The sequence below is a fragment of the Lontra canadensis genome, unplaced genomic scaffold (genome assembly GCF_010015895.1).
Source record: "Lontra canadensis isolate GAN:19392208 unplaced genomic scaffold, GSC_riverotter_1.0 scaffold43, whole genome shotgun sequence".
In the NCBI taxonomy this organism is placed as follows: domain Eukaryota; kingdom Metazoa; phylum Chordata; class Mammalia; order Carnivora; family Mustelidae; genus Lontra; species Lontra canadensis.
In genome coordinates this window covers 397,062-409,724 of record NW_022631037.1, presented here as the reverse complement: position 1 = coordinate 409,724, position 12,663 = coordinate 397,062, and the positions used below count along the sequence as shown (strand labels likewise).

General features: G+C 37.2%; 1 protein-coding gene across 2 annotated transcripts in view; it reads left to right on the top strand.

The window, feature by feature from the left end:
- USP32 (ubiquitin specific peptidase 32) overlaps nucleotides 1-12,663 on the top strand; it is a 205,505-nt gene that overhangs the window by 181,644 nt on the left and 11,198 nt on the right. For both annotated transcript variants that reach the window (XM_032871855.1, XM_032871854.1), the window contains exons 25-28: nucleotides 286-397; nucleotides 1,522-1,733; nucleotides 7,926-8,110; nucleotides 11,822-11,908. In XM_032871855.1, coding sequence (XP_032727746.1) covers nucleotides 286-397; nucleotides 1,522-1,733; nucleotides 7,926-8,110; nucleotides 11,822-11,908 — 596 coding nt within the window. The remainder of the gene's footprint in view (nucleotides 1-285; nucleotides 398-1,521; nucleotides 1,734-7,925; nucleotides 8,111-11,821; nucleotides 11,909-12,663) is intronic.

The window sequence follows — 12,663 nt, the reverse complement described above, 5'->3', positions numbered from 1 at the left end:
TGAGTTTGGGGTTTAGATGCTTGAAATGAAGGACCAATCTTAAGGAGCCAGTTATGCAAAACATACTTTTTTCCTATGGAAAGGGATAATGGTTTTGTCAGTAAGGTTAGTTTTAGTTTTCAGCCAGTTTATCAAGCTTTCATCTTTTAGTTGTTTGAGAAGAATTATTGTCTTTTTGTTTGTTTTATTGGTGAAAGCATCTAAAACATTAGCTTGTATGTATCAGAATGATTTTCCATTTTATCTGAAAAATTTCCCCTTCTCATCTTATCTTTTTTTCTGTAGAATTTCCCTCAGGACAACCAAAAAGTACGGCTCTCAGTGAGTGGGTTTTTGTGTGCATTTGAGATCCCCATTCCTGGATCTCCAATTTCAGCTTCTAGTCCGATACAGACAGGTAAGATGGAACTAGAGCTCCCTCTTGTGATTTTAGCTTTAAATATTGGCCTAAGAGCTTATATGTGTTTGAGCTAAAGATATTTGGGCAAAAGAACTTTGGAGCCTGATGGAAACCTTGGTGATCATTTGGCTCAAATTCCTCATTTTTTAGATGAAGAGCCTAAAATTCAGGCAATACAAGTGACAGGTAGATGGTTAACTAAATCTTCCACTGGAATTCAGATTTCTTAATTCTTTTTATCTGACAGTAACATGGCAATAGATGGTGTAAGAGATATATACAATCAGAAAATAAAACCATAAACACAGCTAAAAAAGAATCTGTTTTAGGGTTGGGATGGAAAATAAAAACAAAAAAAAAGTTACTGTTTATTTAATATTGCATGTGATTCGATACAGTTTTCTTAGTCTTTTTGACCATATAGTATTGTTTGTCTGTCCTATAACCTTTTCCATCCAACCGAATATCCTCTAGTCACATGGAGTGTTGAGCACTGTTGAGACTGAAACAAATGCATTTTTAATTTAATTTAAATTTAAAAAGTATTTTTCATCATCATTTGTAACAAATATATTCCTTTGGCTGGTGAGGTGTTGCTAATGGGGAAGGCTTTGCATTTGTGGGAACAAAGGGTATATGGGAAATCTGTGTACCCTTCCTCTTTAGTTTGCTATATACATAAAGTGGCTCTAAAAAATAAAGTATTTTATTAAAAAGATTACAAAAAAGGCAACATCTAGCTAGAGACCACTGTATTCAACTAAACATTTTTAAGAGAATGGAGAAATGAATTTGTAGAGGAAGAAGAAGATAAGAGAGAACTGTTTGCATGCAACAATATGGTGCTGATCGAGATTCTTTAAAAAGTTTTACTTAAACTTTTCAGAAAACTTTCCAGCAGTTACTCTTGGTTTGTTATTTAGTCTTAAATGTGAGTTATAGAAGTAGAATCTGAAATTAAAATCTTCCAATCTAGAATTATTATTTGAATTATGATTTCTCCCCGTCCTTTGCTAAAAGAGAATCTACTACAGTGGTCTGGGTCCCCACATTATTTGAGAAAAGAGCAAAGGTGAAGGCACCAGAAGCTTATGATGCTGTACTTATCTTTAAATTTGTAGATTTCTCCTCTTCCCCATCTACAAATGGAATGTTCACTCTGACCACCAATGGGGACTTGCCCCGACCAATATTCATACCCAATGGAATGCCAAACACTGTTGTGCCATGTGGAACTGAGAAGAACTTCACAAATGGAATGGTGAATGGTCATATGCCATCTCTTCCTGACAATTCCTTTACAGGCTACATCATTGCAGTCCACCGAAAAATGGTTAGTTTAATGTTAGGCAAGTTATTGCTGGTCTTGCCAGTGTCATTTGTGAAACATAGCTACTTTCTGTCTTTGGAGCATCTTCTTTGTGTTCACTTTCAATGTATTATGATGATATTGTGTGTGATTGAGCCGGGATTTGGTATCACACATGCTGACCTATGTATGAAATGACATTCCTCACTCATATTAAACAGCAGCAGGATAGCTGGTACATCAGAATACTACTTTCTTTTAACGGTTTCTGTCTCCTATGTTGCATACGCATGTACACCTTCTCTGCCACGTAAATGTGGATACCTTTGGAGATTGGTTGGTTGGTTGGTTGGTTGGAGAGAAACAAGGATGTTCTTGGGTAAAACATGTTGTTTCCTAGGACTGCTATAAAAAATTAGCACAAATTTGGTGATTAAAACAACAGAAATGTATTCTTTCATACATAGTTCTAAAGGCTGGAAGTCTAAAATCAAGACGTCTGAAATCAACAGGGCCGTGCTCCCTCCAAAGGCTTTAGGGGAGAATCCTTCCTTGTCTCTTCCAGCTTCCGTAGGCATTTCTTAGCTCAGAACTCCACTCTGTGCCTCCTTCTTTACGTGGTCTTCTCCTTCTCCCTTTGCTTTTCACTAATAAGATTTACTGATAAGAACACTTGTCATTAGATTGAGAGGCCATCCAGATAATCCAGATATGAGGATTTCTCAACCTCAAGAGCCTCAACTTAATTACATTTGCAAAAACTATTTTGCCGAATAGGGTCACATTCACAAGTTCAGGGGAGTTAGGATGTAGACATATCTTTTGGGGAGCCACCATTCAATCCACTACGGACATCGTTTGTCATAGTATGAAAAAAATTAAGTACCTAGAAATAAACTACAATAGACATATAAGGCATCTATATGGAAAACAATAAATAAAATATTGACAAAAATTTTAAAAGATTCAAATATTTGAAGGACTAGACCATGTTCATGGATTAGAAGACCCAATATTTCAAAGATACCAGTTCTCCACAAACTGATCTACAGATTCAAAGCACAATCCCAATGAAAATTCTAACTCTGTGTATAGATGATTGTGTATGTATAACTCGATAAGCTGAATCTAAAACCGAAGTACAGGGGTGCTTAGCTGGCTTAGTTGGTAGAGCATGCAACCCCTGATCTTAGGGTCTTGAGTTTAAGCCCCATGTTGGGCGTAGAGCTTCCTTAAAAAAAGAAAAAAAAAAGTAGAAGTACAAATCACCAAAATAACCAAAACATTCTTGAAGAAAAATAAAGCATGAGTAATTGAGCTACCAGATACTATGATTTTATAACACTGCAGTACTTAAGACATTGTGATATTGGTGTGAGAAAAGACAAGTAGACCAGTGAACTAGAATAGAGAGCCCAGAACCAGGTTCACAAACGTATGAACACTTGATTTATGACAAAGATGGCATTGAAGATCAGTGAGAGAAAGACAGTTTTCTCAGTCTCTCTCACCGCACCGTGTTCAATTCCAGGTGGGCTATAGAACTAAATGTGAAAGCAAAACAATAAAACAATGCCCAGAAGATAATAAAGGTGAATACATCCATGACCTTGACGTAGGGAAAGACTGCTTAAATAGGGTACAAAAAGCACTAACCATAAAGGAAAAGATTAACAAATTGGATATCATTAAAATTAAGAACTTTAGTTCCATCAAAAGACACCAGTAAGAGAGTAAAAAGGCAAGCCTTGGAGTGGAAGATGTTTGTAATGCCTATAACTGCCAAAAGGCTCAATCCAGAAAATACAAAGGACTTACATAAATTATTAAGAAAAAAGCAGTTCCATAAAAAATGGTTGATACTTAAATAGGCACTTCACAGAAAGGATATTCAGATAGCCAGTAACCATATCAAAAAGTGATCAGCCACACTATGAACCAGGGAATGCAAATTAAAGTCACATTGCCCTATCAGTGCACACCCACCAGAAGAGCTAAGATTGAACAGGTTGATGGCGTTGGTAAGGATATTTGAGCAACAGGGACTCTCATACCCTGCTATTAAAGGTATAAATTAATATAGCTCTTTTAGAAAATAGTTATCTAGTTAAAGATAAATCTTCTTTTTAAGCATCTAAAAACAGACATGTGTACCAGGAGATATATACAAGAATATTCATTCAGATAACAGCATTAACTGTAATAGCCGAAAGCTAAAAAGAAAAATGAAAACATTAAATGTCCATTAGTTGGGGCACCTGGGTGTCTCAGTTGGTTAAGCATTGGACTCTTGATTTCAGCTCAGGTCATGACCTCAGGGGCATGAAATTGAGCCCTGCATTGGACTGCAAACTCAGCGGAGAGTCTGCTTGAGATTCTCTCCGTCTCCCTCTGCCCCTCACCCAACTCACCCTCGCTTGCTCTTGCTCTTTCTCTCTAAAATAAATCATATATATATATGTGCATATATATATATATATATATATATATCTCCATTAGTAGTGGAAGGGATAACAAGTTGAGACATATTCATGTAATAGAATATTGTACAGCAATGAAAATGTACGGACTTAAGAGTTATATTCAACATAAATGAAACATCATAAACAATGTTGTGGGAAAGAAACCAGACACAAATATAAATTACATGATTTTTAAAAAAACAAAAACTTCAGAAACAGGGAAAATGAAATTGACTATCTTTTATGCATAGACTACAAAATTTAAAAAGCAAGGAATAATTGACTACCATAAAATGCAGAAAAATTGTAAACTTTCTCTTTTTTTACTTATTTAATAGAGAAAGTGCATGAGCAGGGCCAGGGGGATAGAGGGACCTTGACCTCACGACCCTGAGACCATGACCTGAGCCAAAATCAAGAGTCAGACATTTAACCGACTGAGCCACCCAGGTGCCCCAAAACTGCTAACTTTGAAAGGAAGTAAGAATTTGGATTCAGAGAAAGCAGAAGGAAGCTTTTAGAGTGCTGGCTATATTGGGTCATGACCTGAGTGGTAATGATACAGCTGTTTGCTTTCTGATAATTCTTTTCTTTCCTTTTGAATTAGTAACTCTTGATTTAAAGTGAGTTTCTGACCACATGGATAACATTCTGTGGACCAGGATTGTATGAGTCGACAGAGAAAGGATCCATTTGTGACTTGGAATAGTCTTTCAGCATGGCTCCAACTAGTCCCATCAGCTAAAATAATTGATCTGTGTATTTCCCTTTTTTACCAAATGTTATCAGATCATAAATTAAGAACTCTGATGTACTTTTTTTTTTCAGTCTTTCTTGGAAAACATCTCTCTTCAATTATCATGTATATGTTATATAATTGCTTGGTAAATGCTAAAGCATTATGTACAGGTTTTCATAATTATTGGGCTATAAAGCCACATTGTCAGCTCTTAATTTTCACATTTAACTAGTTTCCTGTTTCCAGATTCCTTCATGATCTAGACAGCTGCTTTGGGAATGCCTAAATTTGATTTTACCATCTGTCTGTCTCAAGTCAGGTTCCTTTTCCTATCATTTTTGTGAAAGGCAACATTATTCTTCCATGCTAAAGCTAACGGCTGGGAGTGTTCTTAGGATTTTTTCCCCCTTTTCTTCTAACTGTATATTCATATATCACTATGCCCTCTAATTTCTTCTTTCAAAGTACTTAAGTACTTGAATTTACCATTTCTTCATTTTCCCTGCCACTTTCTTTCAGACCTTATTGCTATCATGGTTGAATTACTTTGAAAGTAGTTTTTTTTTTTTTTTCCTATTCCCTTCTACAAGGTACAAAAAGAAAAGGAATAAGGCAAGGCAACATAAACAATATTCAAAAAATAAAGGGAGAAATAGAAAAACAGTATTGACATGACAGCTAAAGGGCAAGTCAATTTAAAAGAAAAAAAAAGTTTACATGGGCTAGAGAAGTCAAAAAGTGAAAACTACAGTTTCACTGTGTAACCTAGTAAGAAAATGAGGAAGTTCTTTGCATAGTCAGGTCAAATGAGTTATTTCAACTGAGAGGAAAAGTTGTTAGGAGAGAGCAAAAGGAGAATTTCTGGTGTAGGAAAGTGGGAGTGTTACCCCTGGGGAAACTGAGCAGAATCTCTGTAAGGTACTGGGAGAAGTTACCCTCAAGAGGATGAAAATTTTGTGTGGCTTTAGAAAAGAGTTACACTGATAAGAGTAGAGGAAAGAGATCATTGCTTAGCTGATCTCATTTAGTCTTATTTAGTTAAGTAAGTCATCTGCTGAGAGTGGAAGAATAGTAGAAGTTCAAGTAGAGAAGAACTAATCTACGTTTTTAGGGTTTTTTTTAAATTTTTTTATTTTTATTTTTTTAAAAGATGTTATTTATTTATTTGTCAGAGAGAGAGAGGGAGAACACAAGCAGGCAGAGCAGCAGGCAGAGGCAGAGAGAGAATCAGGCTCCCCGCTGAGCAAGGAGCCCGATGCGGAACTCGATCCCAGGACCCTGGGATCGTGACCTGAGCCGAAGGCAGCGGCTTAACCAACTGAGCCACCCAGACGTCCCGGTTTTTAGGTTTTTAAAAGTTCTGAATTCTAAAATAGTTCTGAATTTATCCACATTTCTCTGAGTCTTGTAAAAACATCAACACATGAAATGTGGTCTTAGAATCATCTATTTAACTAAGTTTAAATAAATAGTGGCAAGGGGTGCCTGTCTGGCTCATTTGGTGACACATGGGACTCTTGATCTCAGGGTTATAAGTTTGAGCCCCACTTTGGGTGTAGAGATTATTTAAAAAGAAAATCCTTTAGGGGCACCTAGGTGGCTCAGTCAGTTAAGTGGCTGCCTTTATCTCAGGTCATGATCCCAGAGTCCTGGGATCGAGTCCTGCATCAGGCTCCCTGCTCAGCCAGGAGTTTTGTTCTTCTTCTCCCTCTGCCTGCTGCTCCATCTGCTTGTGCTCTCTATTTCCCTCTGTCAAATAAATAAAATAAAAAGTAAAATAAGATCTTTTGAAAACTTTTACTTAAAAAAAATAAATAATGGCGAGATAAAATGCTTGAGAATCTGAAATGAAAGTCTTTTCCCCTAGAAACTAGATAACCTTTAGTGAGTTTCTAAGTTGTTGATTTAGCTTCTGTAAGTACTACACAGAGACCATACTTAAAGAATTAAATGTCCTGGGGCGCCTGGGTGGCTCAGTGGGTTAAAGCCTCTACCTTCGGCTCAGGTCATGATCCCAGAGTCCTGGGATCAAGCCCCGCATCGGGCTCTCTGCTCAGCAGGGAGCCTGCTTCCTTCTCTCTCTCTGCCTGCCTCTCTGCCTACTTGTGATCTCTGTTTGTCAAATAAATAAGAATTAAATGTCCTAAGTGCTAGGCAGCTTTTTAAAAAAAATTAACATATAATGTATTATTTGTTTCAGGGGTACAGGTCTGTGAATCATCAGTCTTACACAATTCACAGTACTCACCATAGCACATACCCTCCCCAGTGTCCATCACCCAGCCACCGCTAGGCAGTTTTTTTCAGTAATCCTGAACTCTAACCAACCTTTCTATTACATTAAACTTTTGTTTTATTAAGCAGCTATTTCCAAGCTACTTCTGTGTAGTATCTCTATATTAAGGAATATCATAAAAATCTCCTTAACATACTAAAAGCAAATATTTTTAAAGTGTACCTTTTATTCTATCATGTAATTAAAAAAAAAAAAGACTAAAGTCACTCAGCTACTTGTAGGAAGATGCATAAGTTTTTATAACATTAAGTGGCTGGGTTTTGTACCTTTCCAAAAGTTTGAGAATTATGCTGTAACAACAGCTATCACCGCCTTACTAGAAAATTGCATTTTGAGGGAGTTTTGGTTTACTGGCATACTTTCTAGAGAAAGGATTTTAATTGCTTTTAAAAGCCTTGAGCTCTGAAACTATCACTAGTTTCTATGTATGATTCAGTATGTGTGAGAAATATTTATCAGAGAAAACTAGTTTGAAAATATTAAATGCTGAAAATGTCTGTCTGATAGATAACAGCTCTGAAACTGGCAATACCTCAACCTTTCAGTGACTCCACTTTAAATCACCAGTCTCTTCATATTAATAAAAAATGGTTCTGTCAATAAGGGGAGGTGTGATAGTGACGCTGAAAATGATAACGATGTCTGTCACTGGCAGTCTTAGTGAAAAGGAGGAATCAAAGACCTGTCTTCTCAGCCTTCTCTTTTGTTTGTACATACAGATGAGGACAGAACTCTATTTCCTTTCATCTCAGAAGAATCGCCCCAGCCTCTTTGGAATGCCACTGATTGTTCCATGTACCGTGCATACCCGGAAGAAGGATTTGTATGATGCGGTTTGGATTCAGGTGTCTCGATTAGCCAGCCCGCTCCCACCTCAGGAAGCCAGTAACCATGCTCAGGATTGGTGAGTTTAGGGGATCAGCCTAGACCTATGGTTTCCAAACTCAAGAAGAAGAATTTCTGTGAATTCTGTGTGATCCATAGGATACTTCCCATGTTAGGTTAATCACTTGTCGAACAACCATCCAGAAAGTATATAATTCAACCATTTGATCTTTTGAATAGGAGACTATACAGCTTCCTTTCATCGCCTAGACATTCTAGTGTCTAAAAATCCTTTCATTCTCTAATCTCTTACCTAAAATCCTTCCTGCTAATGCTTTAAATCCTTCAGGTAATATCCTTGACTTCTGTTATTGCAAAACTAGAGACTATGAATTCACCAGGAAATTTGTATCCTCTAGTGTGCGTTTCTATATATGAACTCTAAAAAATTCCCATGCCATAACAAATGATTCAGTTAGATTATTTCCATACTATGTCAGTTTAACACAGAATAATATCATAAGTCTAGGTAAAGAAAATAAACATCTTCTGTTTTCTTTCCATTCCTCCTACCAGTGTTCTTTTAGATTCGTAAATATATTTATTTGTAATAATTGTTGGGATCATGATGCATTACTTATATCTGAACTAACTGCTGTTTATTATCTTGTCATAGTGCAGGTGAGAGCTCAGCTTCTGTGTTAACTGAATAGAAGTTCTCTTTGCAGATAGGTTATGATATGGGGTTTTTTGATGACTAGGGTAAGGCTTAAGCATAAATCTTAAAGGAAAACTGCAAATAATAGGGAATTTAGTTGAGGAATGTTGTGCTTAGTAAAAATGACAGTAGGCGGGGTGCCTGGGTGGCTCAGTGGGTTAAAACCTCTGCCTTCGGCTCAGGTGACCCCAGGGTCCTGGGATCGAGCCCCGCATCAGGCTCTCTGCTCGGCGGGGAGCCTGCCTCCCCCTCTCTCTCTGCCTGGCTCTCTGTCTACTTATGATCTCTGTCAAATAAATAAATAAAATCTTAAAAAAAAAAAAGACAGTAGGGCAAGATTAAATTTGAAGCAAAAGTCTGACTGAATTGAAGGACTTCCAAATGACGACTTTTCCCAGTGTTTGCTAATGAATTAGATATAGAATATGAGGGAAAGAGAAATCCAAGCTTGGTTTTCAGCCTTAGGACTTGTTTGTGAATGGTGTTAACACTTAATGAATGGGAAAACTGAGAAAGGAATATGTTTGGGCAAGAGATGACAAGAATCAAGTTAAATTCAAGATGTAGGTTATATTTTCAAGTAGGAAATAGAATTAAGTGTCCTTTGCTAGAGATAGAAACATAGGTGTCAACAGCAAATAGTTGATATTTAAAGCCTTGAGACCAGATGGTATCATTTAGGGAGTAAGAATTAGAGAAGACACCCACAATCTAATTCCTGATCCCTTCCAACATTTAGAGGTTGAAAAATGACAATAAAAGAGATTGAGGAGGAACAGCGAGTGATGTAAGAAGAAAATCAAGAGTAAGTCGTGTCCCAAAAGTTAAGTGAAGAAGTGTTTAAAGGTAGATCTGGTCAATTTTGAGTGCTGCAGAGAGATTGAGAAGGGGACTGGGAACTGACCACTGGACTTGATAAAATGGCAGTCTGTGGTGACCTTTGCAAAAGCTGTTTTAGTGGAGTAGTGTAGATGAAGGCATGGAGGTTAGAATAGGTAAGAAAAAAGTGCTTCTACGAGCAATAAAAGATAATAAGAGTTGACCTTTTAAAGATAACACACTGAAGTATTAATGAAAATGATAAAATGCCTCTAATTCCCTTCAAAAATAATTAATGGGTCACAATAACCAAGAGCTAGGAACAACCCAAATGTTCATAAGCAGACAAATGGATAAACAAAATGTGGTGTACCATATAATGGAGGATTCGTCAACCATGAAAAGGAATGAAGTTCCCGTACACACTACAGCATAGATGTACCTTGGAAACATTATACTAAGAGAAATAAGCCAGACACAAAAGGACAAATACTGTGTGATTTAACTTTTATAAGATAAGTAGGAAATTCATAGACAGAAATAGATTAAAGGTTACCAAGGTTTGGGAGAAGAGCTGTAGGGGAATTATTATTGCTTGATGGGTAGAGTTTCTCTTTGAGAAGATGAAAAATTCCTGAGATGGATAGTGGTGATAGTTGCACAACATTGTGAATGTACTTGATGCTACTGAATTGTATACTTAAAAATGGTTAAATGGTAAATTTTATGTATATTTTAGCATAGGTTTTTTTTTTTTTTTAATGGAATAAAAGAATCTTACGGAGGTAGGTAAGGGTATAGATGAAATAAAAGTGCCCAAGAGTTGATGATGATTATAGCCGGGTGACAGATACCTGGGGTTTCATTGTCTAGTTCTCCATTTTTGTGAGTGTTAATGTCAGTAAGTTTGCATGTTTACATTAGAGGGACAAATTCCTAGAATTGATCTGTATAAAAGAATATTTTGAGGGACAGTGGACAAGGAGAAAAGTGAGGATTTGAGGACAGTGATGAGGAATTTCTCTTCGGTCCCTGGGGGCCTGGGTGACTTAGTCACTTAAGCATTTGCCTTGGGTCCAGGTCATGATCCCGGGGTGATGCCCCACATCAGTCAGTCTGCTCAGCGGGGAGTCTGCTTCTCCCTCTACCTTTGCCCCTCACTCTTGCTCTCAGGCACGTGCTCTCTAATAAATAAAATCTTTTTAAAAATAAATAAATAAGAAGTAAATAAAAAAGAAATTTCTCTTTGGCCAAAGAATTGTTAAAGTAGTGATACTTGAATAAGTGATTTAAAAGGATAAGAGGTGGATGGTCGTTGCAAAGCAGGATATTTGGAACTGAGATTTTTGGAGGTCGTAAATTCCTTATCGTGGCTTCATTATCTTTGGCAACCATGTAGTAGCCAGTACCAATTGCCAGATATGCTGTCCTTCATTGCTTCTTATTGGGGAAAGGATGAATACATATTTTTTTAAGTTGGAGAATTCAAGGCTCTCTTGCAGCTAAAAGACATTACTCTAAGAATGTTATGTACCTTATAGCTTTGAGTAGTTAAAGCAGGGAAGAAGAGTGCCTCTCTTGTACCACATCAGGGTTCTCATTAAAGAAAGCTTCTAGTCAGCTCTTCTAAAAAACCATTATGAGGGGTGCCTGGGTGGCTCAGTTGGTGAGGCGGCTGCCTTCGGCTTAGGTCACGACCCAAAAGTCCCACATCGGGCTCCCCCTGCTCTGTGGGGAGCCTGCTTCTCCCTCTCCCTTTGCCTGCCACTCCCTCTGCTTGCGCGCTCTCTCTTTCTCTCTCCGTCAAATAATTAAAATCTTTAAAAAAAAAAAAATTACGACCTTTCAGCCTTCTGTGCTGTGTCAATGTTCTTGTCATGGAAAGATGTAATTATTTTAGTTTAATGTGAATTAAATCTTATGATAGAATTAGAACTGAAGGATAATTGGTATTTGATTTCATAATTTGCTGCTCTTATAAAATTTGCGTGGACCACATGGACTGTCTTATTAGAGACATCTGGCAGTCTAGTCTGTCTACCCTTCTGTATGCAGGGATACAGTGTGGGAGCCCTGAGTGTGGTTGGTACAGGGCTGCTGCTAGTGGGTTAAGATAACCAGCATCGAACCATCACCATGAGCCTACTGCTATGACAGATGTCCCTGCCTTGGGTTACTTCAAGAGAAAATGAAAAGGATTTGAGACCTCAAATCAGAAATGTTTTTTATATTCTGGTTTATGTTCTGTTTCAGTGATGACAGTATGGGCTATCAATATCCCTTCACTCTACGAGTTGTGCAGAAAGATGGGAACTCCTGTGCTTGGTGCCCATGGTATAGGTAAAGTGATCTTCTGCAAAGGAAAAATTTTAGTAGAATTGCAACTTGAGATATTATACCTTTCTTATAAGGTTTCCAGTTTTTGGAAGTAATACTGAATAATGAGAAGCTTAAAATAAACTTGGGAATTTTTTACTGATCTTTTCCTTCTTATGAGGTCTATAGCTTAGTTTTGCTCTTGAGCCTTAGCTGGTTCTGTAAACTGTGCTCCTCATCAAATTCATAGTTTATGATCAACATTTATTATTTTATACTTTCTGCTCCTTAAATATAAATCAGTTTAGCAGTTCTGAACCCAGTAGAACATAGTCTCCTTACTAGACTTCCCTGGAAGTCTGTTTTTTATTTTTAGAAGAATTATGGAGATTGATTGGTCATTACTGTTGCAGCTTAGAAAATACCTGAGTACTGAAGTCAGCCTTCAGAGAACTGTAATAGACTTAGCAAACAACCTAAATAGCACTGAAACCTTGGCTTTGTCATGGTCCCTCCCCTCCCATAAAACTTTATATGCATTTATTTAATGTGCCACTTTACGAACAAGGAAATAGGGATTGTTATATCAGATGAGTTATCCTACCTCAGAGCATTAAATAACTAAATTTAGAATTTTCTTACAGGTGTATTATCTCAAATGTCCAATTCCCATGTCATTTATTTGCCATAAAGTCCACTCATATGGATTAAAAATGTCTGTCCACTGCACTGAAAAAAACAGACTTGAGAAGTGATAAGCGTGCTTCCCTGAAATAATA